We start from the raw sequence: 26,985 nt of genomic DNA, 5'->3' as shown, positions 1-26,985 counted from the left end.
ATCATCAAGAATATCGCATGATGAAACACAGAAACAACGATATGCCAGGGTGAAGGTGAGCATGGAAGACCAATTCCTCAATTTTGGGCGGCCGTTTCTATAACTAACGATGCTCTTTGTGACACTTTCAGCCCTGCTGTCAAAGCAACAATCTGGAGAGCCCTGTAGATCCAGGCAACAACATGCCGGCATCACTTCACACATTTTTTTTCACCGTTCCACCACTTATGCAAAAGGAAACTAGAAGCTCATGAATCAAATGGAGGTGCCCGATAAAAGTTTTGGATTGAGAAAGGAAGGGTATCTCTGCTCGCTTAAGCAAACAACAGTTGCGAGTGAGCCTGATTGTGCTGGCTTGTATATTCCAATTTCAGCCTGTAGCCACTTTTATCCTCCCCGCATGCTGCAGGCCAGATCAAACAACCCCGTATTAGATGGATGCTATATCCAAGAAGAAAGGGTGCTGGACCTGACCTGGGCTCCACTCACTATAACTGCAGGATTAACTGTCGTGCAGAAATGGCAGTGGACGACCGTAGAATTTTTGGTCGGACCTAACAAAAGAAATGCTCGAAACAGAAAAGTGACGTCTTTGATATCGCGATATAACAGTAACAGACGCTTGTAAATGCTGGAAAAAATGACCATGCTATGACGCTCATGCGCGAGTATTTTTGGTACAACGGAGCACACACGGACGTGATCATGACAGTCCATGGCAGTTGAATTTTTTCGACAGTGATGGTGTACGGCCACTGCCCAGCGCGGTGGTTTACTGGACATGCTGAGGATGGAGGTATTGTTGGTGGAAGTATTGACCTTGATGTTGCGCGTTCGCCGGGTGGTCCGGGGTGGGAGTCGTAGGATACATGGAAGTAGGCTGTGACTTGACGACGTGACCATAGGTGAAGTGCTCGCCCTCCGGTGTGATTGGCGGGGTAGGACATCCATTCTGCATGACAGACCCGTATGGGTTCTTGTTGGGCGTCTGGGGTCCATAAGCATTGACAGTGACGACCGGCTTTGGCTCCTCGATGGTGACAGTCGGGGGCGGTGTTGGCGGGGCGGCTTGTCGTCGTGCAATCTGCGCTTGCCTTTGTAGGAACTCCTCTACAGTGGCGGATACGGTGGACAGATGCATGGAGGCATACTTGCGGGAAAGTACCGGAGATGGCTGGTAGAGATGGTTGGACAGTCCGATGACCGTTTGGGGATCGTAAGCACCAGACCAATCGGTGTTGCGTGCTTGGGGTCGGGACAGGACACATCTCGCGAGTGCAAGGGCGGATCGGGCGAGAACAGATGGGCGTGTAGAGACGAACTCCTTGTGGAAGAGAGCGATCTCGGCGATGTAGAGAGTCATGTGCTCAACCTCAGCGTCGTACGGAGCTTCCGATAGGGCAATCTGGAGGAACGCATCGACTGTTGTGTGACCGATGATCCAGTTCAGGGTTTGCAGAACGTGCCATTCCATCTGAGTGAACATCTCGTCGTCGTACAGTGAGCAGCACATGGACTTCAACTCCCGCACGGTGGGTACGCGGTCCTTCTTGTCACCGTACTTGGCGGCAATAAGGAGGGCCGCGCAGCCAACAAGCTGGTAATGACGCTTGTACACAACGCGGCGGGAGCAGTAGCGGTCGAGAAGGTTGACAGCCAAGAACAGAGTCTCAGGCAAGAGCTGGAAGGCAGCGTGAGCTTCAACCAAGAAGTCAAGGAGGTAGGGGCGCATGAACCACTGGATCTCGGTCTGGATGTCGATTGAGTTGACGTCAGGCAGGGTTTGTGACTCCATATGGATCATGTGTTGCATAATGTCTTCTTGGTATTCATCAGCGGTCTGTCTTGATAGTTCCTCGGCGATTGCTCGTTGTTGCATCTTGGATACAGCTCGATGACGTTCCCTGGCCTCAGCTCGCATGGCGTAGATGCCATCGTCGTGCGACTCTACGAAGTAAGAGTCACACTGGCCGTAGCGGGATTGTTGTTGCTGTTGTTGGTGGTACGCCATGTTGATGAGGTGGTCGTTATGTATCGGATAGTCGTCAGGTCTCCGGGATAGACGTGGTGGGTTGGGGTGTTGGATGTTTAGTGAGTGGACAGCTTCAAATGATAAGCCGGATTAGAGAGTGGCAGCCTGAAAGGCAACAGGTACAAAGAGTGTGATTAGCTGGTATGTAAAAGAAGGTCTGTAGTCGGCGATCCTCTCGTACTGAGGGTCGGGTGTGTTATAGTAGACAGAGCCTAGACCGGTTTCGTTAGCGGACGTCCCAGATCCATGCTCTAGTAGAAGTTCATACCGTTGCAGAATTAATACAATTACTTTAGAGAGCGAATGGAGTGTACAAAAACACGTGAAAAGACAGCCGAAGAAGTCGAAGAAGGCACTGATAGCATCCAGAAGACTGATTGACGCGGTCTCGTATGTCCCTTAGTGAAAGGGGAGGTCGTAGGGCAGAGCACGAGCTAACGAGTCCGCCGGGCTAGTTGTATGGAGCCGAGAAATGGAATCAAGAGATTCCAGTACTGGCAACTGAGATCTAGGCTAGTGTGAGCCCGGAGTCGAGGGATGGCGTTGATGATGATGGTGAGTACGAACAGTGCAAGTCCTTTTCGGCGCTGGTGGAAGCAGATACAGCTAGTGGTAGACAATCTGTGTGAAAAGCATGTCAGCAATTGATCGGAATAAGAAATCGTGTCTTGATAGTGGATCAGGCCCGTATAGGTAAGGGTCCAGCTCGCTAGTCGAAAGAGGCCATGGTCAGGGTGGAATAAGGCGGTGAACGTCGGTGAAGTGCTGTCGCGACCTGGCAAGAGAACGTATAAAGATGTCTAGAGCCCCCCATTGTAACGAAGCCAGACTGACAAGCAGCACATGACTGTCATCTCAAAGGTCGGTGTATCTCCACATTTAGGCCAGTTGCTCGTCCATATTTTGATGAAAGCGAAGACCTCACCAACGACGTCGTGCCAGCGCAAGTCTGGCACGCAATCTTGAGAGAGCGCAATGTGGTTGGCAAGGAAGTTTCTCATCGACGTCGTGGATGGCAAGTGCAGTCCGAGGATCTGCTATGGAGCCGAACATCCTTCGATTGAAGCTTTTCTCCGTCTCACTCCCACGACTGCTGACCTCAACATCATGCCGCTCTTGCACATCATCATCCTCAGCCCCCTCTCAATCGATTGTTGCCAATGTTCTTCACTGTCGGACCGAGGTTGTTCGTATCTCGTCCCTTCCTAGCCGGATCCTTGGCGGTGAGGCATCCTTGAGTGAGTACAGCCGGCATTGGTGGAAGTGCCCGGAGTTGAGAATCAAAGAATAAGTGACCTACCGAGATGGAGGCTCAATCGTCACACACGAGACTGATGGTACAGATGTCTAGGTCGACAACTGTGTGGAGAGCGAAGGACTAGAGGAGAGCGAGTACGTGTTCTCAGCTATCTCTACGTCCAGCGAGAGACGAGGTAGGAGGTGGGCGGATGAAGTAGGGTGAAGGTACAGGGAGTCTGAACTCTTCAGGATCCTATTCGAGGAGAGACGGCGGTCGGTTTTAGGGGACCGAGAGCAGGAGATTGGGGAGTTTTATGGAAAGATAGGAGCCGAAACACTCAGCACCACATCAGATCCAAAGTTTCTCCGTGCTCGACCGTATTGAAAGAGGGATATGGGAAGAGGGGAGAGGAGGTGAGAAGAGAGCACGATACAGACGGACGTAGCTTGGAGAAAACGACTGGGCGAGCAAAGCCCTAGGAGGTTAACGCTAACCGCATCGGACGCACGGCAACTCGTACAGCATGGGAACAGGGAACTTGATACGCCCACAGCGCCCAGCCAACCGATGCGTATTCCGCCGCCGTCGTGCCCCATTGTGGATCAACCATGGCGTTTTTGCGTCTGGGAAGCTTCGGCCAGGAACACGCTCATTGAACGCGTCCTAGTCCGTGTCTTCCGCAACCATCACCACCATAACCCAGTGCTGAGCTGCTCCCGTCGCCGTCGCGCGCATCCGCTGCTGTGACACCGCCCCGACCTCACACACACACAGCAGCGACATTGACGCTCCGCCTTACTGCAGCGTAGGACCGAGCCCATCGGCCTCGCACCAATACTGCCTGCTGCAGTTGCTTTTCTCAACGCGGCATGACAGTCTGAGCAGCGCGCCGTGGCTGTAATCTTCGCCTGGCCCCGCTCGAATTAGAGCCCTGCCAGGGCGCCGGTGAGGCCACTCATGCAGCTATACAAGGTTACAGGATAGCCTACGATCGCTGTCCAATGTGTCCCTCGCCTGCGCACAGGAAACAACTTGCTTTGCACACGGCCAAGACCTGCATATGGCATTGTGCCCGTCGCTCTCGCTGCTTGCATCTCAAACCCATGCCTGCACCAGAGTCGTGGTTCCCCTGACGTGCTATAGGAAGCTGAGGTCATGTCATAATTAGACTATTAGGAGAGGCTGAACTGTTCGTCCTTTGTTGGAGCGGAACAAAGCAGCAGAAGACGCCTGTCGGCACGTTGCATCCTTGGAACGCGTCGCACCGTCATCTCTGCCCAAGTATGCTTTGGTCGTGTCCTCGAGAACGGTCTCATTCTCCACATGGCAAATCTCAGAAACTCAGGAGTAAATTTTGGAGACTCATGAATACGCTTTGCTCACGTTGGCCTGCATGGTAGATTACTCAAAAAGGGGACCCTGGCGCAATATTTCCTGTGCAACACAGACCTCATACTGAAGTCTCAAGCCTTACCGTTGGACTCATCGTTTCGCATGGCCCTTGGTGTTTCGACGATAGTAGTTTCTAGTGCCTCTGACCCGATGATCCACGTGTTTAGTAGCTTTGGCTTAGCACCGCGTGTCGGAGCCTAAGATGGTTGGTAAGATTGCCAATTCTCCTAATTACTGTGGACGAGTCCGTGGGTTTGGCAAAAGCCTCCACTGCATAGTTTCCAGAAATCAGCTATACTCCGGAGTTGACACTCCCTTGCTGACAGGCGGAATTCAGGGCGGGGTTTTGCTAATATGAGCCATCCTGCTATTACGAGGTCCGGTCGTGCCGCATGCAAATGAACCTTGGAATCACCTCTGACAGCGGCTCCATGTTGCAAGTTGACGCAAACATTGTGCGTAGACGCGTTCATGCATGTGTTATCTTGAGCAAGGAAGGTGCGCCTCTGACCTAGCGAGCCTCAGCTCTGCGCGGACGCATCAGATAGTAGCAACTGTCTCCACGTCGTGCAAGCATATACGGCCGAACTCCACAACTAAGCTGAAGATCATGAGAGTGGCCAAGTCTATCGAGATCATCTGTCATGGTGTTGCCGATAGTTCACCTGCCAAATCTACCCAGCTTCCCCGTCCAACCCCCATCACCATACTGCAACGCGTTTCGCAACTCCCTCAATAGGCTCAATGTGATTCGGCTTCGGATATTGACAGGCGGCTGGGCCCATCACCTCGCGAATAACAGATGTTAGCGTCATCTTTCGTGTTCATCATCTGAGTAAAAAAGGAAGATCCTAACCCGGCAACTCCGCATTGAAGCCTGCTCTAACAATCTTGCATCACGTCGTTGCTGCAGCTAGTGGCCACCCGACATCCGCAACTGTACCATTGCCAGCCACCAATGCACCTCAGCACGTCCGGGTTCCAGGCATTATGTCACAGTCGCGAAGAAACGCGTCTTAAAGTACTTGAGCTGTGCGCACGCGACAAAACTTAAAGGATCCAGGCTATTTTCTGATCTTACTCCGTGCACAGCTGCCTCGGTCGGACGGTCTCACGGCGCTGGACTTCTTTCAAGTGGGCCGATCTTCACAACCAGCTCATTGTCAGCAAATTTGCTCCGACTTTTCCTTGACGATGCGGATCTGGCGAAGACAAAGACTGTCGGTATGACCAAAGGTCTATTACTTTCCACAGCAACGATGCGCCGAGGCCCGCAGAACTGCGACCCGGTACTACGTGCGACTCGTCATGGAAGCATGCTAACCTTCAGCTTCATCGCTTACAGGCGTTACCTGGTCACCCACCGCACGCACTTGTCAGAAGACCTGTGCATGCTTGCACGACGGCAGTGAGCAAACTTTTCAACGTCTCTGGTCGTGGCTGCGGGGACCACGCTGCTTGTTTCAATGGTCAACAGCTGCTCTTCTGCATCAAGCACCGTGAGCAGCAACGGGTCCAGTCTGTTGCAACCAGTCTTTTCGCGCGGCATCGCTGACTTGCGTTCCACGGACGATGAGGCCCGCCGCAATAATGACATACCCCGCTTGACGGTCAAAGCTCTCGCTTTGAATTTTCCAAGGTTCGACCTTTGCTTCAACAGCGAGATCATCCCGATATTTGCTTCTGGGCGCGTCTTGGGTCTTGAAAAGCCCTTTGGGCGTTCGCGTCAAACTCGCGCCCCCTACGCGCAGACTTATGGTTCGCAGTCCACCATCAGGTGTCATGAAACCCTTTGGAAAGACTAGACCTGAGGCTCGTCTCGATTCAGTCCAATACCTGGGCCTTGGTAGGATTCATAATCCTTAGCCAGCCCCTGGAGATCCTTATGTTGCTATTATTGCGCAATAGATATTTCGAACATCAATCAAAACCATCTTATCGAAGCTTTGCTAATCACTCAACCGAAAAAAGAACCCATCGCCGTTGCGGCGCAACAATGGCCTTCGGTAGCTCCCCACCAGAGTACGAAGGGATGCATTTTCCCGATCAGTGTTAACTCACCAACGCTTCTGGAAACGGTTTCTTCATGACGTGAATATTGGAACATTTGGTTCGGTCCGCACGTGGACCGGCAAAGCTAATCTTGAGTCGTGCAATATTGCCGGAGCATTCTCCAACAGGTGGCTTGTAATGAGACTGAGGCGGACTTAGACCACCGGAACAATAGGTCAACGGCCTGTCAGCAAACTATATGCAATTCCCTCGCCTCGAGGATAAAACTATAACCACTTTACCTTTTCGCAAAGTCAAATCATCGTCATGTGTTCTGGAATTTTGGTTGCATCATGTTCAGCTTGATAATGGGTTTGGATGCTGACGTCCGCGCAAAAACGATGGTTTCTTCCACGAGTGACCGCAACCGCAGTAGTCTTATCTCTCAGCGGATCATCCATCACTACATAGATCTATCCGCTTCAGAGTGGTAGCGATGAAGGCCGGTAGCAATATGCATGTGTACCCCATCACCGGGGAGCAGGGACCTTCATACCTCGAAGTCCCCTTAGACGCACAAGCGCCCTCGATTGCCCTTCGCGACTCTCCACTAGGTACAGAGACCCACTCGTCTTCCCTTGTATGTTTATCTACTGTCTACGTGCACTCGACGTGAGGTATAGAAGGGAAGGACTGGTTCTGGCGTTGCGCAAGGGTGAATTGAAGCGTGGGGTACTAGGGCGCAGGACGTCGGAAACGTGTAGCATCGAGGAAGCTAGACTATGTCGTTTGTGCTAAGAAGCTTGTATAGACAGCCAGACGTCTTGAACAAGACATGTTCGAAGTGGTGATGCTATCTCTGTCGAGGGTATCGCGAGGCTGATGCGGAGGTGATGCGGAGGTCGTCCAAAGACCGGAGAAACATTCCCCGAACTCCGTGGACCCACCGAAAAGTCAAAGTCGGCTCGCCAAGAGTTCGAGAGAAGTTCGCGACTGAGCTCTTCCGTTACAATGAGTGTTGTATTGTAATGCTAGCGCTCGCCTCATAGACGTTCGCGTAGCTTCACACATACTGCCCCTCTAAAAACCTCCCGATACCGACCATGGATATCCACCGATCCCGCTTCGTGCCTTACCCGCCATCAGCGATCAACGCGCTCGCCTTCTCGCACCCAGAACCCGAACATGGACAGCAGGACCCTGACTCTCTAAGGCTGGCGATTGGACGCGCAAATGGAAACATCGAGATATGGAACCCCGCAAGAGGCTCGTGGCTTCAGGAGAAGGTCTTCTATGGCGGCAAGGATAGGAGCGTCGAAGGACTGGCTTGGACCCAAGAGCCAGATTCACGCGATGCGCATGGCAAGGTAGTGCCTGGCCGCCTGCGACTTTTCAGCATCGGATACTCAAGCAGTGTCACAGAATGGGATCTTACTACCGGTCTTCCGGCGCGTCATTCGGACGGTAATCACAGCGAAGTCTGGTGCTTTGCTGCACAGCCCAGGAAGAGCGCAACAAAAGGTGCTTCGAACGAGCAGAGCAGTGTGTGCCAGAAGCTCGTGGCAGGATGTGCTGACGGCACCATCGTCCTTCTATCTACCGACGACAACGATCTCACCTTCGAACGCTTCGTATCCCGCGCTACGAACAAGAAGGCGCGTGCCCTGAGTATCGCCTACAAGGATCAGCACACAGTTCTGGCAGGTTTTGCCGACAGCATGATTCGAGTCTTCGATACGAGGAATGGAAATGTCATTCGGAATATCTCTTTGGGAAGCGGACCTCATGGTGGACCCAAGGAAATTCTAGTATGGAAGGTCAAGTGCCTTTCAAACGGCGACTTCGTGTCGGGAGATTCGACTGGCGACATTCGGATCTACAGCGGCAAGAATTACAGTCAGACGCAAAGGATATCTGGGCACGAAGCGGACGTGCTCGATCTCGCTGTGACCCGCGACGGAACCAGCATATTTAGTGCAGGAATGGATCGCCGTACCTGCTTCTACACGAGCAAGAAGGGGCAGTCTCAGGGACAGAGCGGGAAATGGCGAAAAGTATCGCACCAGAGGTATCACGAGCACGACGTCAAGGCCATGACAACATATGAGGGTCACAAACTTAGTGTGGTGGTCACCGGAGGTACGTAAATTCCCGCAACTTGACAGCTCACATCTAACATACGCACGTTTAGGTATCGACACCCAGCCTATCGTTGTTCCCATCCGCACATTTGGCAAGGAGCTTAGTCGTGGTCTTCCAGCTTTGCCTCCCACTCCTCCTCTAACAAGCGCCCCAGAGGCAAGGTTACTCGTTAGCTGGTGGGGCACAGAAGTACGGATATGGCGTGTTAAGCCTCAAGATGACGGTACGGAGAAGCCCAAGGTTGTTGCGCGCCTCGCTCTACAGGGAGAGGAGAACATCATATCAGTGTCAATCTCTAGAGATGGTGGACTCCTTGCCGTTGCGACAGCCAGCACGGTGAAGCTGTTCCATCTACTGCATCTGGCAGGCGCTGGGCAGGCCTTGCGTGTGCGCAGGCTGGAGATGCCTTCTATTTCTGGCGCGAAAACTCTCAAGTTGGCCTCAAACGGCAAATGGCTAGCAGCTATCACGGCGACAGACGACATTCAGCTGGTCAGAATTGTCCGGACAGACGATCCGACAGACCCGCCTCGCGCATTGGACAAGGTACAGCCCCTCTATCGAGTCGATCGGGACATCACTACACAGAGTCCTCTTAGTGGACCCTCGGGAGCTTACGAGCGATTCATTGCACACGCCGACTTCTCAAAGGATGGTAACGTCTTCGCTGTGGTTGATCTGGCTGGCTACGTTGATACGTGGGTCGTTGAGGGAAATGAGGACACAACTGCCCCTGAGATTGACATCGACGATGCTACTCCTGTTGCCGATGATGACGATGAATCTGACGACGACGAAGAGAAGACGAGCGAGCAGATAACGTATCTAGGTCAGCACTGGATACGGAATCCCTCTGGTCATCTGCTTCCCCGACTGGATTCGACGCCTGTTCTGCTCTCCTTCCAGCCCAGCTCAGACACCTCAAACCAACCGGAGCCGAACGGCAACCCTGCTGTACACCCCACAAGGAATAACCCTCACCCCCATTCACACGAGCTACCTACTACAGACTACCGATTACTATTGGTCTCTGCTGAGCATCAGCTCTATCTCTTCGATGTCATGACCGGTCGCCTATCCGAATGGTCAAGACGGAACCCAGCATCCAGCTATCCCCATGAATACAAACAGCTCGACCTTCCTGCAAAGGGTTGCATTTGGGATGTAACGGATTCCCAACAACGGGTATGGCTCTACGGTGAGAAGTGGCTGTTCATGTTCGACCTCACCAAGGACTTCGCAATCTCAGACGCCGAACATGCAGGAAAGAAGCGCAAGCGCGATGCTCTCAAGAACAACAGCGGTGCTGGTGATGCGGTACCTCAAAAGGAGGCACCAGTCACCAAGTTGCGCAAGTTCCAGAACGATGACGCGGATAAGGCTGCAAAACAGAAGTGGATCGACGTCAACGCTGTAGGTCGCAAGGCTGACGCCGAAGACGACGACGATGATGACATGGAAGACACCACTCAACCCCTTGCTACCCTGCGGAGAGCCCATACGCAAGACGGCGAGCCAACAAATGCCGAGACAGAGGAGGACCAGGTCAACGGAGGCGGAGAAGTCGGACAGGTCGAGCAAAGTAAAAAGAACGAGCCGTGGTGGCACACATTCAAGTACCGCCCCATACTCGGTATTGTGCCCATCAGCGGCGACGACAGTTTCTCTGCGCCCGAGGTGGTGCTTGTGGAGAGGCCCAGTTGGGATTTGGATCTGCCGCCGAGGTTTGTAGGCACGCATGAGCAGTGAGGGAAGCGCATGTTGGAGTAGTGATGTACGAAAACTTGCTAGATGTAGAACGATACCTAATCTTATGCGTTGTATTGTCATCATGTTTCGCCAGTCTACGAATACGACCGGGATGTACTAGACGTGGACTCTGTACACCACAATCATTCAACACCGTATTTCCTTAGGTCGACGAAACAACCGAACTTAACAAGGTTCTTTTCCGTTTGTGTACGGCCAAGTAGAAGTCTGATCATCGTCCTCCACGCATGATGTCAGCTACCAAAACCATGCATCGTAAGAAATGGAATACATTCATGAAGACTGTAGTCTATGGACTCCCATACCTCGCCCCACTATCTCCCCAACCAGTCATCTCATATCTCCCACCTCCGCCACTCCCTCTCCCTCTTCCCTCAGTACTGTCTCCACTCACTCTTCCCTCAGTACTGTCTCCACTCACCCTCCCCATCCCCCATCCATAACCCTATCCCTCAAACTCTCCCTTACAGATTCCTGACTCACAAGCCTGCCCTCACTCCCCGCCGAATCCCTCATTCTCCTCTCTCCATTTCTTCCCCTAACAAGATCTGTATCGACACCAAAATCTCTCTCCATGACCATCTCCTCTTTATCCAACATCTCCGTTACACCCCTTCCGTTTCCATGCACGATGATACGTGTTTTGTTCAAAGAATGTTTAACAGGTTGTTTCGCATTGAAGATTTCGCTGATTTCCTCGAGGGTACGACGCCGTGTTTCGACAAAGAAGAAGTAGATGACGATGAATTCAAAGATGTCCCAGAAGATAAATAAGAAGTAGTACTAACAGAGCAATTCGAGTTAGCAGTGTTAATTCGCAAAGTCCAAAAACAAAAAACAGAGGGGATGGGGATTGACCAAAAAGGTAAAGAGAAAAAAAAAAGACGTACCTTCCAACCCGCTCCGGAAAACGCAATCCCCGTAACAAAGGTATTATAAAAATTCGCAATGTTGACCCAAAAGTTGTAAAACGCCATTCCCTTTGCCCTACTTTCATATCTCAGACACTCCACGGGATAAAGCTGCTGCAACGGCGTATACCCCGTTGAATAGATGAACCCACAGATGAAGACAAACGCAATAACTGCTCTCGCCTGTCCCGGTCTCTTGATCTCAGGCGTACCGTTGTCGCCAATGTATATTGGTTTCCCATCCGGACCCGTTTTCAAGTTCGTAGCAACGAGTGCGCATACAATGGCAAACACGCCAACCAGTAGCGCGGTCGAGACGAGCAGCTGGGGACGTCGCCCCCAGGAATCCGTATAAATAGCGCCGAAGATGGCCCCAGCGAAGGAAACGACGTTTTGCATGCCGTTGTATAGAAGGCGGGTATGGTTGTTGGTTATACCTGCTCCCTGAAGCATGGTAGGGTAGTAGTAAGATACAGGACCGTTTCCAGACCATTGGCCGAAAAACGCCATGCAAAAGACTAAACCGGTTCTGTAGCGGGCTTCGCGTGAGTTGAAGAGTTCGCGGTAGTCCCACCATCGTTTATCGGAGCCTGTGACGCTGATGTCTTCGACCATTTCTTTGTATTCTAGCTTCACAATGGGTGAGTCACGATTGCCCTCGCCGTGGAAACGCGCCATGGTGTCTAATGCCTCCTCATGTCGATCGTTTGCGATGAGCCATCTAGGAGTCTCTGGTAGGAATGGCGAGCATACCAATACTATGCCGGAGAAAATCAATTGAAGCCATATCGGGATACGCCAGGACGATGTGCCGGGGATATTGCTGGTTCCGTAGGGAACGAAAGAGCCTGGAATACCGCCGACGTACCAGAAGGTGTTGAAGATGCCTGTGCAGACGCCGCGGTAGGATGGATGGGCCATCTCGGATACGTAGGCGGGACCGGCGGTTGATGTGATGGCGACGCCGAAACCGAGGACGAAGCGACCGCCCATGAAACCACCAAGGTTGACGCATGTTGCTTGGATACAGGCACCGACGATGATGATGGAAGTACCGATACACATTCCCCATTTTCTTCCCTTAAAGTCTGTAGCTGGACCAGCGACGAATGAACCGACTAGGTTGCCGATGGTATATATGGCATAGACGATTCCAGTACTGGGGGTTCCTTCGTGGGGGTCGAAGCCAAAGTATCCTCGGTACTGAGGGTAACTGTTGATAGCCCCCATGAGTGATCCGTCGTACCCGTTGATACAAGAGTTTAATGTGGCGATGAACAGACAGAGATAAAGCTATCACACCGTCAACAGCATCCTTTTCGCAATACATCTGTCGTTCATACCTTAAACATAGCCTTTGTCCACGGCCTAACATTGGCCTTGGCCGTTGCATCGGCAAAAGCAACATTCTGCACCTGGCGAATGTGCGTTGAGCTACTGCGCTCCGTATGCGATGTATACACATCCCTCTTGTGGCGGTGATCCATATTGCCGACTAACTTCCACCACCCTCAAAAAGCAATATTACTGTCGAAGTTGGAGACGTCAATCAGATGAGTTGAACAATGAAGTCGTTTTCGTCGTCCTCAAGCCCGAGGCAACGGACAGCATGACCCGCGCATTAAACAGAAGACCCCACGGAGGTCGCGAGTGGAGAGAAGCAAGGCACGGTAATATATTCAATCGCCCATTCACGCGACTAAGGGATCCAGATGGTCTCGCCAGTAGGAAAACATGGGCTATACATACCCCGTTCTTAGAGTGCAGACCCGCATGAATGTGGCACAGTGCAAGGGGGTCCCGCAGGCGCATGATGACCGGGTATTTGCAGACTTCCGGCTTCGCTTAGGTCTGGGGTCTACCGGTGGGAAGCTGCGATTGGAGTTTAGGTTAATAGGTAAGATGAGAGATTGTGGTCGCCATCCCGCTTGCTGTTAGAGTATCTGTAGCTTATGCTCTGTTGCTTTCTCATCTGACTGTGTAAATAGCTGGTGTGGTGTTGGTGGAGGCGCGCCCGGCCTGTTGGTGGCAAGCAGCTTGTGCCGAATGGAAGTATTCCCTTGTTAGTGACTGAGACCTTCGCAAACGTGGAAGCCACCAAGGCCACCTGCCTGTCGCTTGTACCATGCCGCAAGCCTTCGCGACTGCCCGCCTGAACTTCTGACAGGGCGGCCATCACCGCGTCATCACGACCCCTTGCGTGCTGCAGTATAAGAACGAGAGACGAGAAGGACGTTTGGAATTCAGCAGTACAAGTCTGTTGCTTTCGTGTAAACTCACTGCTGATCTTGATGTTTGCGAAAAATGAGGTCTAGAAGATAGCCCTGCCGCTCTCTCCACCCGCAAACCGAGCTAGCGGACCGAACAATCCGGGGAAAACGCAGGGGAGGGAGGTGCGACCCGCTCTCCAAGACACAGAGAGCCAGCATCAACTTTCTCACAAACAACGCTGTCAAGCAGTACATCACGTTCGCGATAGATAAGTCACTCGCGCCAGTAGATAGCTCTAGCAAGTCCCCACACGTCTGATCTGCAGTCTCTAATCCCGCGTGTCAGTTACTTGAACATCCAATCGCCACTGCCATGGCGGGCCTGTTCATCTATTCATATTGACCTCCCACCTCCCACCTCCCACTGCCGACATAATATGCCCGCGGTTCCTGAAAGGATCAAGGATCTTCACAGTCGTGTGATCGATTCATATGTTATTCATAATTCTAGAAGATCAATTACATCACCACACTCGTGCATGCTGCAACTCATTAATGGTCAAAGATAAAACCCTCTTCTGGCTATTATACATGCATCCTAGTCTAAAAGGCGTACGGGGAAAGGTGACCTGCGCTCTACAAGCCATCCCTATAACCTATGATGAATGCAAAAAGCTACCGTCCTCCTTCAACCCCCAATAGGCTGTTGATACACCACTACTCACTGCGACCTCCGGCGTCGTTTATTCGTCGTCGTCCGGGTTCGTGTCCGATTCGTAGACAAACTCACCCGGCGTCGACGCTTCGGCCTCACCCTCATCCACCATGTTGTCGCTGACCGGGGCTGTAGTAGTTGTTACTGATACGCCTTCTGGTCCTTGATCTCCCGAAGAACCCGACGCGCCAGGGGCAGGCGCAGGCGCAGCCTTCTTTACCTTGAGCTCCAAGAGCGTCTTCGGTTCTGAAGGCTTGGTGTCGGTGAGAAGAATCACACCGAGAGTTGGCTGGTCATGTGTTAGCTTAGGCATCTCCAATGTAGTAGATGGATCACAAACCTTCTTTACTGGTACATATCGTTCGCTCGGGAAGCTGATGTACTTCACTTGTGGCGGCAGTACACGCGACATGTTCTCCAGCTCGTAGCCAACCTTTTCCTTCTCCTTCTTCTTTGATGGCTCCCCGGTTTGGGTACCATCGGCCTTCTCACCATCTTCCTTCTTGGAGTCCTCGTCAACGTCCATCTTGTCGTCATCCGCAGGCTTGGGTGTGGTGGGGGTGTGGTCCACATCCATGCTTTCCCTCCGCTTTTGGCGTTCCTTTACCATTCGTCGGCGCTTATCTTGCGCAGTGGTTGACAAGACGGCAGTCTTGATCTTCTCGGGCGCCTCCTCAGCCTTGACTTCTGCATCTGGCGGGTAATCAAACGTGCTTGGCCTAGTGTTGCTGTGGAACGTGAATGATGGGATCTCCAGCTCCTGATCTAAACCGATGACTGCAGTAGACGTGAAGCTCAATGACAAGAAGTGAGTCAGAGGGAACCAGTACCAATACTGGGTGAAGACAGCCATGCCGACAATGGCGGCCATGTTGAGATTACCGGTTGGCGTCTGCAGGCCGATTGTGCAATTCCGGCCTCCAGCATCAATGATACCGATAGCCAGAGCAGCACCCAACTTGGCCAAGGCATCCTCGTGGCGATCGCCGACAACCTTGGCAAGCTGCTTTCGGATAGAAGCTACCTTGGGGTTCATTGCCTCGTTTTGCTGGACCATGATCATGGCCAGCGCGATCAAAGCACCTTGGCGGACAAAGTCGGTCGAGTCCTTCATCATTGGCTCCAACAGATCTATAGCCTCTGGAAGGCCGGTTCCGGCACAAGCAATACCAAGAGCCATGGTGGCTCCGTAGCGCACATGTGGGTTGTATGACTCTGCGAGAAGCTCGACCATACGGGGAACACTGCCGGGCTTCCTGAAGAGGATGAATCCCAAGCTCATGACGGCAACTCTTCGTACATCGTCACTCACATCACTGACCGCAACGTGCAATAACCTTCGGACGGCCTTGTTGCTGCCTGTGCCACAGTATGCCAAGGCAATAGTCATAATACCTCCATAGCGCAGAGTTGGGTCTGGGTCGTCAAGAAGACCGTTGATGAGCTCATCAGCGGCCTCTTGTCGTCCGTACATGATTAGTGCCATGCCCATGGCAAGACCACGAACAATCTTCTCGTGCTGTGTGTCGTGCGCGTACTGGATCATGTCCTCAAGTGCCTTGATGTTACCAGTACCGAGCATGACGAGACCCATTGAGAGACCGACAGCCTCACCGTTGATGGCAGAGTCGGTGTACAGCACGTTCTTGAAGGCCTCGAAGATCTCTTCGGAGCCAGTGGCCATACCAGCAACACCGAGACCAAGCGCACCACCGTGTTGAATGACTTCCTCAGATGCGTTCTGGAACTGCTTCAGGAGCAGATCAAGAACATTGCTTCCGTGGTTGGCGTAGATCAAACCAAGGGCATACAGTGATCCACCCTGCTCGTAGTGAGAGCCTGATGAGACGCTGTCCTTGGGAAGGTAAGGCTCGAGGAGCTTTTGCCCTTGTGTGATGTTGCCACGGTGGATGACACCAAGAGCAGCGGTTGCGGAGAACTTGGACCAGTTGACCGCCTTTCCTAACCATTCCAGGTTCTCGCGGAAGAATGTGTCATTAGTAGTGCCAGCATTCATGAAGGCGTTCGCAAATGTGACACTCGAGTGGAAGATGGAGTTCCTGGCCTCTAAGCTGTCGCGGACCTTGTTGAGGACGGCCTTGTCTGTGCGGTTGTTCCTGTACAGGAATTCGAGATTCAGCTCGATGCTCTTGGTTCCGCGAAGAATGTAGCGGACGTTGTTGAAGATCTTGACCTCATCTTCACTTGGTTGGTCGCCCTTTGAGTTGCTAGTATCCACATCTGCAAGCAGGGAGTCCGACTCGCCTGCATCCGAGGGTTTCTGCGCCTCCTCCTTCTCAGCTTCAGGCAGCTCTTCCATAACTTTTGTGAGGAACTCCTGTGTACCGTTCTCGTAAAGATCGAATGAGATCTGGTATGCGACTGCGCGGGACTTGTCGTCGCCTCGCTCAATCAGCTGTCGGATGAGCTTCGAAGCCAGCGAGTGCTGGTTGAGGTATACCACACACTTGGCGATGGAGAAGTAATCGGGGTTCGGGATTTGGTCATCATTAAGGAGGTCGAGGATCAGGCGGAGGATCTCGTTCCTCAAGCCTCGCTCTTGCACCACGTTCATGCAAATGTCCAGAACGTACTCCATCAAGTCCTCGCTCTGCGCGGAAGGCTGCGCAGGCTTCTTGCCTTGCTTCTTTCCATCCTGGCTCGCGCGGACGATTGACTCGCGCAAGACTTCAAGATTCCGTGCCTCGATGGCGATTCCCACAACCTGCTTGTAGTTGCCACTCTCATAGCAGCTCTCGAATATCCGCCGTACAGTGCTGTGGAGGTTCTTTTGCACGTTTCGCTGCAACACCATTGGGGTGGGGTGTGCTCCAGGTACGCCGGCATTGCCTCCTCCGGGTAGAGTGGGGTCGAACGTCGACGAATCTTCCCTGGAGAGAAGGGACTTGGAGGGTAACGCGGACTGTGAGAAGGGCGTTATCGGCGAGGCCAGACTGGCTGCAGTGCTCGCACCTCCTGCTGCGTTCCCGGAGAAGGATGTGCTTAGTTGAGGAGGGGCCTGGCTCGCCTTGCTCACAGGTGTGGGCGGGTTGTGCATGACAGACAGCGCGATGTAGGTATCTAAGCATTTTGCTAGAAAAAGCAAGTCAGCCGATTGTGCTCCAAGTAAGATGAACCCGCTGCTTCAGCTCAAGACGAAAGCAGACGCGAGTTGAGTAGAAAGCTCGGATGCCCGTGGTATCTTACCCAGTATTGTCTCCTCAAACTCGGCGGCCTTGTGGATGTCGAAGAGCTTGCCAGCGCCCAGGGCGAAGACCATGCTCTCATTGTACTCTTGCAGCTGGTAGTACACCTTTGCGGCTACCAGAGCGGCAAGCTCTCGCTCGGGAAACGAGTCGTCTTCGTAGAGAGCCTCACTATGACGCACCCATGTTAGCAGCTGTATTGATGACGATAGGCTGACGAGAGCGTGTCGTAGCTTAGCTGGGTTCCTTACATCTGACTGACAGATCCCGCGACCTCTGGCCACAGCAGGTCAATCTCCTCGTTCAGCCGCTGGAGGGCGAATGAGCGCAGGGCCGGGTCTGGCTCCGAGAGGAAGCCGACGACACCGGCGGCGGACGTGAGGCCAACCATTGTGTTGTATCTAGCGGGAAAGACGTATTGCCTGGTGTTGTTGAATGGCCGTCGGCGATTGTGGTGAGAGAGGGAGCTGTTGTTGCGGAAGTGGGTAGAAGCGTATGGAGCTGCGCTGTGGCGCCTGCGGGCTTGCCTGTGATCAAGGGATAATCTGGGGCGCTGCTGCGTCGGACTCTATAGTGACGGTCGCAGTGAAAGAGGGACGAGAGGATGAGGGTGGGTGGTCGATGGGAGGATGGCGTGGCGCCGTTGTGGTGTTCGGGGGAATCGTGTACGTGATGGTCTAAACAGTAGCTCGTGAGTTTCGGAAGCGGCGACCCTGGTCCACTTAGCATGACATAATACGCTACCTGCGCATCACCCACGATAAGCTCTACCTAGGCAGCCTTTCCACGTCATTCGGAATGCATCCTTCGGATGACAGTCTGCATGTACATGTAGACATAGATTGTGTATAGCTAACACGATCAGAATATCTCATTAGGCATGTTCATGATTAGATACATAGCGGACTTTATGTCAAGCATCAAATGTAATACAATGTAGTGAGAACTGGGTATCTTGATTTGAAAGGATAAACTCCGGACCATGCTGCTGATCCTGCATCTGTTGTTTCTCCCTGGATCTTCAACGCCGTAAAACACAATGATAATAATACAAGCTCCTTCATGTTTACGCTCCGGGAACAGAAGGCGTGATTTCACGCGACAACACCCGCAGATTATTCATCATACCGTTGATCAAGCTCTCAAACTTGGTCACCTCCTTGCGCCTCACTTTATCCGCCTCTGCGATGAGGACACCGGAATCCAGCTCCAGCTCTAGCTCGTGGTTCTTGCTAGTTCCTTGCGTGACTTGAGTCAGATCAACTTGATATGCGCCCAGCCACGAGTACGACATGCGGTCTTTTTGCCGCTGCATACTTTCCAGCGTTTTTCCTCCTTCCAGAGCGGGCTTGAGGCTCTCGATTGGACCTGGGAAATCGATTTCTAGGTTGATGCCAATGCGATAATCCCATTCTGTCTTGGGAGAGCTGACTTCGAGGTTGCCTATCCGGTGCTTTATAATGGCTCGCAGAAACTCGCCCGTGTTCTTGTCGCGCGTCACACGAACTCTCTGCCGGTTACCAGACGCGCTAATAAGGCGCTGAACTATAGGATTCAGCATGGAGAAGCCCTGCTGGTCGAGCTCGTAGAAGATGTCCGTCTCGTAGGTATGTCGGTAATCGATTGGGGGACGCGAAGCTCCAGGTACCTTGGATTGCTGAACCTGGGCGTTGAGGTACAAGTTCATACGCTTGTGTTGCTGAGCAGTCATAGTGCTCTCAAACTTGACTTCCAACATGTCGCTGTTTATCACGCACTCTGTGCGCCAGAACCCGCGCAGTCGCTGGTCCGTCTGCTTCTCCAGAATCTGGCCCCAGCGCGCCTCGACTTCCAGTTGCACCTTTGGATCCGCGATGGCGTTTCGCACTGTTTCGTTGTTGACAGCTGTGTTCCATATGAAATCGCATACGTTGCGCGAGACGTCATCGTAGATTTGCGCATCGTCGGAGATGGGTCGCTCGAAGCCCGCGAGTCCGGATCCCGCGACTGCTGGCGGAGGCGCGCCCGTTTCGCTGGGCGCGTGTCCGTTGCGTTCGGCCTTTGGCGAAGGTTGAGGTCGGGGCGGAGGGTGAGATGGTATAGGCTGCGGGTGCGGGTGCGGTTGGGTTATTACAGGTGGAGGTGGACGCGATTGTTGGCGCTGTTGCTCTTGCAGCTGCTTGAGCTCAGGCGGGAGTTCTTCGCCTTCGCGATAGGCCCATATCGGCTTCGGGTCGTGGCGCTTCCGCTTGAGCGACATGTGCTTCTGGCTGGGTTTAGGCGTCGGTATCATTGCGGCGGGAGTGACGGGGGAGGATGAGAAGAGGGATTGGGGGTTGGAGAGTGAACGGCGCGGTAACACCGATGCTTCCCCATCATGATTTACTAGCGCAGATATGTCCATCGTGAGTTGTGGTAGGGTTGTGCATTGGACTCACCATCGTGTACAGAAGGCTAGTGTTGCTGGCGCACGGACGATTCCACACTGGGCTCCTTGTTGTGCCGCCTCGCAGTGGGATGTCACTTCTGTCTTTGTCTCGGCTTAGCACGCGACTATCACGTCAGGCTTGTGAGAAGAGGTGGTCATTAAAGGGTTTGCCTTGATCCGCTAGTGTTTACACCAAATCTTGTGTCCCTATGCGCCAGACCGTCATTTGCGCAAACGAGTCATGTATATGCGCCTCATGCAGCGCACTCCACACCTTCTATCTAAGAATCGAACGTCTCCGCTCCAACCCTACCCTCACGCGTCTTGGTCAAGACCAAGGTCCTCCTGTGCGGGGACAATGCGGAGTGTGTTGGTATGGCCCATTCCTCCTCTCCAGCCTTGCACGCAGATGACTGGATCGCCCTTGCTGAGAACACCGAGCTTGATGGCGTTCATGATTCCCCACTTCAAACGGCGGTCAACATCCTCCTGCCATGGCTCGGTCTTGAAGTCTGGCTTCTTCTCGGGGAAGTAGAATGGGTATACGCCGCGGTACAGGTGGGAATACTGCACAAGTTAGCCAAGGAATCCTTGTGTACAGGAGAAAAAGAAACTCACCCTAGCGGCCATCTCGTTACGGGTAACCATGATGATGGGGCAGACGGGGCGGTACTTGGAGACGAGGCGGGCGGTGGTACCACTAATGCACGTTAGAATCTAGAATCACAGGTGTACAAGATGTCCATGGACTCACCTTGTTGTCAGGACCAAGATGGCGCCAGCGTTCTGCTCAAGACTGGCACTGACGGCTGCCATGGCGCACGTCTCGGTGGTAGGGCATGGGACGGGAGCCAGCTTCCTCAGCTCGTCAAAAGCGTTGACATATGGGATAGCGACCTCGGCGAGCAGGCAGGTCTCGTGCATCATGGTGACAGCCTCTACGGGGTAGTCACCCTTTGCGGTCTCTCCAGACAACATGACACAGTCGGCACCGTCGAGAACGGCGTTACCGACGTCACTGACTTCAGCGCGGGTTGGGCGCGGGTTGTAGGTCATGGACTCGAGCATCTGGGTTGCGCAAATGACGGGCTTGCCGGCAATGTTGCACTTGGTAATCATCATCTTCTGGGCAATGAAGACCTGGCTGGGGGGGATCTCGATACCAAGGTCACCACGAGCAACCATGACACCGTCGGTCTCCCTCAGGATCTCGTCGAAGTTGTTCACACCTTGCTGGTTCTCGACCTTGGCAATAATCTGGATGTCCTTGCCCTCCTCGCCAAGCACCTCACGGATGGCAGTGATGTCGCTTCCGCGGCGGATAAACGAGGCGAAGACCATGTCGACCTTGTTCTTGACACCGAACTTGAGATCGGCCTTGTCCTTCTCAGATAGAGGGGGAAGGTCAATGTCGGTCTTGGGCAGGTTTACACCCTTTCTGGAGGAGATCTTGCCGTTATTGACGCACTTGCACTTCAGTGTCTTCTCGTCGGTGACCTCGAGGACCTCGAATGAGAGGACACCGTCGTCGACGTAGATTGTGCGGCCAGGTGCGATGACCTTGGTGATGTTCTTGTAGTCGACGTACATGTTCTTGTCGTCGCACGCGGTGGCATATTGGTCATCAGTGGTGATGTTTATGATGGAGCCTGCCTTGATGGGAATGTCGGCATCGCCCACGGTGTTACCAGTTCGGATCTCTGGGCCCTTGGTGTCGAGGGCAATGGCCAGAGGCCTGCCAGCTTGTGTCTTCTCGGCTTCGCGCGCATGGTCGATGACGGACTGGTGGTACTCGTAGGAGCCGTGGGAGAAGTTCATGCGAACTACATTGAGACCAACTTTACGGAGGGCGTTGATCTTCTCAGCGGAGTTTGTCTTGGGGCCGATGGTACCGATGATGGAGGTTCTCCGGTACTCCTTTGCAGGTGTGTACTCAGTGTTGAGCTGGCTGAGCCACTCGATCCTGGTCCTGCCGGAGTTGAGGTGGTCTAGACTGTTGGTTGTCAGTGGGTGTTTCGTGGAGTTTTATGCCTCTATCGTGAAGCGACCTTTTACAACGCGCTCGAATTTGAATAAATGTAACAAAATCCAGTATATGAAGTTTTTGGATTCTGCTGTAAGAAAATGTGTTTTACGTACGCGTTCGCCATTTTTGCGGATGGTGTTTAGAGAGACGAGGTGGTAGAGGAGAAAGACTGAGAGTCGTTGTCGCGGAGTGCGGGGCCGGTCGAAGGAGTCTTGATAAGATACTCCAATTGGTTTCGCGACGGCTGAGGGAGAGGAAGAAGAGAGGTGAGCAAACTATTTCCCAGAAAATGGCGGTCGACGAGGTTTATCTTGTGCTGCGACGGGCTAGAAGTTTTGTTGGCTGTTGAGCGCGTTTTGGAGGGGCAGTTTAGTCTAGGCGCTAGTTATGCTGATTAGTACGTGGGGCTGCTGCACCCTGAGCGGCGGCCGTTTGGATATGAGAATTGGAAACAGATTGCAGTCAGGAAATGGTCTGGAGAGGGTTTGGTTGAATAAGAGTCTTTCGTTATGCGCCGAGCGATCTGCTGACGGTACTGCTGAATATGTCCCGTGGTTGGGTTTTGTGACAACCATTTGCTTCTTCGACTCCACCCACGTTGCTGCACTATTGCCCTCAGACATCCCGCCCAGATAAGCCGTCAAACGCGTACTGTTTTTGCACAGCAATTGAAAATCTCGGCGCCGGGTTCCCGCTGGGCGTATCTGGCTAGTGGGTGGTTGTGGTAATGCGCGGCCGGCTGTTGGCGTATCATGATTTTTTACAGTGGGTTACCCGCGCGGAGATGGGTGATGTCTTGCAAGTTTCATGGGGTCAAGGAGATACACCCGTGGACTATGTCGCGGCAGGCCCTGTTATATACCAAGTGCACGTCGTAGGGTCCGCTCCTAAATCACCCGCAACTGCTCCGCATAGCTTGCCCGAGGTCGAAAGGCAGGGTCCCATTGATGCGACAATATGCTCCAGTTCCATATTAGTGGAGACGATTCTGCGTAGCAGCCGTATCTGAGCGGCGGACTGAGCCTCTTAGGGCACCAGATGGGCAAGCCGTATGGACAACTCGGCAGTAGACATGCCCAAATAACTATGGATACCTGAACACGATGAACCAGTGCACATGTCACATAGTATTCTATTCTAGAACGCAAGAAACAAGGGGACCCTGGAGTCGCGTGCCAGCTCAATCACATGCAGATGAGTGACTAAGGAAGGGCACCAGCCACACTAGGTCTCTCCTCCACTCTACACCGCATCCCGCATCCTTCGCTCAACAACACGACAACACCACCCACACCTGCCATAGCCTCCTAAACATCAGTCGCCACGCTCTCCCTAAGCAGCCTCACATAACCCCATATCGATCCGCCACCTCCAAACGTCGCCCATCATGGTTGTATGTAGTCTACTACTCTACGGTGCCTACTACTGCGTTTGTCGGACCACCGAGTCGCATGCTCCCTAGCTCACACAAGTAACAGCTCGGCAAAGTCGCACATTACGCCTTTGATGCGGTACTAAGTGAGTACCCTCTCCCTGATTGTACCCTCTCCCTAGCTAACAACCACCCCAGTATCCGCCTTCCTCGCCGGCGTCCGACGTTCAACTGGCCTCACGTATGTTGCCCCCCCATCCCTCCTTCTTTCTAAGCGCCACGCCCCTCGATCAACCCACCTATCCCTCCCTTGACAACCTTCCATTTCAAGCCATCTCCACACATGATGCATAGACCGTACGACTACAAGATCGGAGCTAAAGCTAAACCCAGTCCCAGTGTAAAGCCAGATACATTTGGTGAGAACCCGAGCGCCCAGAAGTGGTTTGAAAGCTACCTTTGGGTCGGCGAGACGGTCATGGACTCGAGTGTCGCGTTCTTCGGCTCCAGTTCCTACTTTGAGCGCAAGCGATAGACGCCTCCACATTGATGGAGAACGAGCTACAGCGATACGGTGTGCGGACACTGAAACGCCACGGGAAGTGGGCGGGGCGATTGGAGCTTTGAAAGCTTGGACTGTGACAGCATGGACTGGGCACAGTCTGGGGATATGTATATGGCATGAAGTTGAATGAAAAGCACGGCCTCGAGTTGCCGTTTCGATGAGCGGGCAGATGGCGTTGGGGCGCTATACCATTGGCTATGATATTACGAATCAAAACTATTTCACACACAGACACACACATCCTTCGCTGCCGGTATTTGAGGTCTATTGCGGCGGAAAGAGTGTTGATGCTAAAACAAGGCAGCGTGATGCTGTCAAATAAATCGACTGACGATATAGTTGAAGTCTGATTCGCTACCGCTGCACTACTCTAAGGGTATCATGCGCTCACATAGACATAGAATCGAGAAGAAAAGCAGTGGTCCACTAAGTTATCTCAGGCCCTCCGCTTGAATCTAAACCCCGTCTCCTCATCATCACTATCATCATCTCTCCTCCCAAACCTCCCTTTCTTACTAGCAGGTTGCCCACTACTAACAGCTCCAGACCCCCTCTTCTTCCCTCTCTGTGTCTGCGTCCCTTCAAGCTGCGTTTCCACAACTCTCTGCGTCCGCCCACTACTCCTCTGCGTCCGCTGTTCGGGAACTTCCTCTTCATCGTCTGGTCCGCTGTCCTCGACGTTGATGACTTCTTGCTGTTGCGTCTGGGACTGCGTGGTTCGTTTCCGACGAGTGAAGCCACCGACTTCTGGCTCAGAAGAGGAGTCGGGTGCAGTGTTACGACCGCGTCGGCTATTGTGTGAGCGTGCAGAGGGTTCGGGGTCTTCGAGGAAGAAAGCGTCAGTGATGCCATGGGCTTTCTTGGATGGTGCTTCTTCAAGCGTGACGAGGACTTTTTGGCTGTGGACGCCTTGTTCTGCACCGCGGCGACGGAACTTCTTGAAATTCTTGCGGCCATTCCATTCAGTGTTCCAGCGCTCATTGTTAGTCTGGTTTTGGTTGCGCGTGGTACCTCTGTTTTGTCGGGGTAGAACGTCCATCTCCTCTACTTTGGCCAGGTTCTTGAGCTCTGTAATATCGATACCTTCGAGCGCTTCCCGCAGACTCTCTTCGTCTGCTTTGCGACGTTCCTCCTCCTCTTTGATGCGCTGGCGCGTATGCTCACGGATGTTGATGTCCTTTTCAGCTTTCTTCTCTGCCCTATTGAGTCGTGCCAGAGTCTCCGCACCTCTTTTAGTTGGTTTCTTTACAGGGCCCCCTTCTTCAGGCTCGACCGATGCTGATGGTGCGCGGGTAGCCGCTCTTTGTTTTCTCATCTTGGCGGCAGTAGGAAACAGGGTATCCATCTGCTCTTCTTTCTCGATCGTGTTTTGTACATGTGACTGCGGAGATGCCTGACGTTGTGTGTCTACTGCAGTGCGTGCTTGCGAAGCTGCCTTTGATGCCCCTGGCAGTGATTCAGACTGCTGGACATCTTCCATATGTGTGTTCTCAATCTTCAGTTTCTTCTTGGGAATGGGCGCATCATCATCGAAGCCGGTGAAGCGGCTCGTTTTTGGCCTATGTATGCGCTTCCGTGGGATGGTCTTCGCAGGCTCTTCTGGCGGAGGTGTACTCTCCTCAGGAGCCTGTGATGGTGCTCTGGATTCAGACATTGGTGTTGGTTGTCGCATAGAACTTCGAATGGTCACAACTTCTGGTGCAGGTGCAGGGGTATTCACTTCTGCGGGCGGCCTTTGTATTGTAGCGCGGTCTTTAGTGATGATTACGTCGAGAAACTCGTTTTGTAAGACTGAGCGCTGGCCAAGTGCCTGATCGACCCCAGTAACAAAATTTGTGGCCCATTCTTCCATTTCGTCAGGGTACGCTGGTAAGCGGACCGTTATGACGGGAAGCTTATCGCCAGGTTTGCCGCGCCGCTTCTTACCTGCTACGCTGTGAACGTAATCGACGTACTCCTCAACCGTTGTCTCGCCTGGTCGTACATCGTATAGCAGTGCCTTCCCGCCTCCACCTGTGACGGGATCAAGCAAACTGCTGTATTGGCCTTCGTTCAGAAATATAAAGGTGAGTCCAGAGAAGACCTCTGACCGCGAGGAATCAGGTAGCAGCATCTCCTGTGGCCGGGCAATTGGTTCTGCGCCCGCTGCTGGTATATAGTCCTTCTCTGCCGGCCACCATGCGTCAAAATCCTCTTCAAGCTTCGAAGGCAGATAGTTGTCCTCTTCGTCGACCGATGGCGCTGCCACTCTGAGAACTGCATCGAGATATTCTGTAGTGACGATGTGTTTGGCGGAAGTCAGACCCGAGAGGACTTTGGGGAGGTTCCGTTTCGCGGATACGACATGAGTGGTTTTATCGAATACGAAATCAGCCGTAGTCTTGATGTCCAGGGTCTGTAACTGCACACTTCTAGATTTGCTCTCTTTGGACTCTTTCGAAGCATATGTGAAGACAATTGGGCGCCAGACAATCTTGAACGGCGCATAGCTAGCAGCCAATCTGATGGTATGTTCGGTTCCCTTCAAAGTCTCGCGACTGTACTCTATCGACCCATCAGCTGCTTTCTGGCTCTTCAGCGTCGTCCTATCATCGATTGTAATCCCTTGCCTGCAACTCAGGTCGGTCACCTCAATTTGCGATCTTTTGTGAAGCTTTGTACCGTCCTCTGGTGCTGCGTCGTAAACCTTTAGCATAACATGCTTGCGTGAGACGGCCTTATTATCGATCTTCCAATTCGTTCCTCGCGGGCCATCCTTGTCGTCGGACTTGGTGCGACCGAATAGTTGCTGAGATCCGGGGCGGAGCCAGACGCGCTTGCCTCCGAAGAGGCTCTCGTGTTCCAAGAACCACATGTGTGTGGTTTTAGTGTAAGAGGAGTTACGAGGCGGGCGACGTAGTAGCGGGTAGGTATGCGCATTGTTGTCCTCACGGTAGGACTGCGTTCGTGATTGTCTCGGATGGTGTTGGCTGTGTTCACTGTTCTAGGCTGAAGCGAGTCGAGTC

The 26,985-nt window shown here is 53.0% G+C and overlaps 8 protein-coding genes across 8 annotated transcripts; 2 read left to right on the top strand and 6 right to left on the bottom strand.

The window, feature by feature from the left end:
* Nucleotides 1-772: 772 nt before the first annotated feature.
* ALTATR162_LOCUS9224 (uncharacterized protein) lies at nt 773-2,011 on the bottom strand (the record flags this gene model as incomplete). The annotated part of the gene is made up of 1 exon (XM_043316857.1): nt 773-2,011. One exon carries the CDS (start codon nt 2,009-2,011, stop codon nt 773-775), a length of 1,239 nt encoding a protein of 412 aa, XP_043172792.1.
* Nucleotides 2,012-7,759: 5,748 nt separating this feature from the next.
* On the top strand, nt 7,760-10,547 carry ALTATR162_LOCUS9223 (uncharacterized protein; the record flags this gene model as incomplete). Its single annotated transcript, XM_043316856.1, has 2 exons — nt 7,760-8,795; nt 8,848-10,547. The coding sequence occupies 2 exons, from the start codon at nt 7,760-7,762 to the stop codon at nt 10,545-10,547; spliced, it is 2,736 nt and encodes a 911-aa protein (XP_043172791.1).
* A 438-nt stretch (nt 10,548-10,985) lies between these two features.
* On the bottom strand, nt 10,986-12,966 carry ALTATR162_LOCUS9222 (uncharacterized protein; the record flags this gene model as incomplete). Its single annotated transcript, XM_043316855.1, has 3 exons — nt 10,986-11,351; nt 11,459-12,772; nt 12,823-12,966. The coding sequence occupies 3 exons, from the start codon at nt 12,964-12,966 to the stop codon at nt 10,986-10,988; spliced, it is 1,824 nt and encodes a 607-aa protein (XP_043172790.1).
* A 1,466-nt stretch (nt 12,967-14,432) lies between these two features.
* On the bottom strand, nt 14,433-18,001 carry ALTATR162_LOCUS9221 (uncharacterized protein; the record flags this gene model as incomplete). Its single annotated transcript, XM_043316854.1, has 4 exons — nt 14,433-14,693; nt 14,745-17,497; nt 17,612-17,781; nt 17,862-18,001. The coding sequence occupies 4 exons, from the start codon at nt 17,999-18,001 to the stop codon at nt 14,433-14,435; spliced, it is 3,324 nt and encodes a 1,107-aa protein (XP_043172789.1).
* Nucleotides 18,002-18,676: 675 nt separating this feature from the next.
* Nucleotides 18,677-19,882, bottom strand: ALTATR162_LOCUS9220 (uncharacterized protein; the record flags this gene model as incomplete). Its single annotated transcript, XM_043316853.1, has 1 exon — nt 18,677-19,882. The coding sequence occupies one exon, from the start codon at nt 19,880-19,882 to the stop codon at nt 18,677-18,679; it is 1,206 nt and encodes a 401-aa protein (XP_043172788.1).
* A 450-nt stretch (nt 19,883-20,332) lies between these two features.
* Nucleotides 20,333-22,167, bottom strand: ALTATR162_LOCUS9219 (uncharacterized protein; the record flags this gene model as incomplete). Its single annotated transcript, XM_043316852.1, has 4 exons — nt 20,333-20,584; nt 20,636-20,717; nt 20,772-22,010; nt 22,157-22,167. The coding sequence occupies 4 exons, from the start codon at nt 22,165-22,167 to the stop codon at nt 20,333-20,335; spliced, it is 1,584 nt and encodes a 527-aa protein (XP_043172787.1).
* Nucleotides 22,168-23,430: 1,263 nt separating this feature from the next.
* On the top strand, nt 23,431-23,950 carry ALTATR162_LOCUS9218 (uncharacterized protein; the record flags this gene model as incomplete). Its single annotated transcript, XM_043316851.1, has 4 exons — nt 23,431-23,472; nt 23,522-23,561; nt 23,614-23,656; nt 23,770-23,950. 4 exons carry the CDS (start codon nt 23,431-23,433, stop codon nt 23,948-23,950), a joined length of 306 nt encoding a protein of 101 aa, XP_043172786.1.
* Nucleotides 23,951-24,416: 466 nt separating this feature from the next.
* On the bottom strand, nt 24,417-26,834 carry ALTATR162_LOCUS9217 (uncharacterized protein; the record flags this gene model as incomplete). The annotated part of the gene is made up of 1 exon (XM_043316850.1): nt 24,417-26,834. One exon carries the CDS (start codon nt 26,832-26,834, stop codon nt 24,417-24,419), a length of 2,418 nt encoding a protein of 805 aa, XP_043172785.1.
* Between the last annotated feature and the right edge of the window lie 151 nt (nt 26,835-26,985).

The sequence above is a fragment of the Alternaria atra genome (genome assembly GCF_907166805.1).
Source record: "Alternaria atra isolate CS162 genome assembly, contig: 29, whole genome shotgun sequence".
Lineage (NCBI taxonomy): Eukaryota > Fungi > Ascomycota > Dothideomycetes > Pleosporales > Pleosporaceae > Alternaria > Alternaria atra.
Note: the sequence above shows the minus strand (reverse complement) of the source record. Positions and strands in the feature narration are given on the sequence as shown.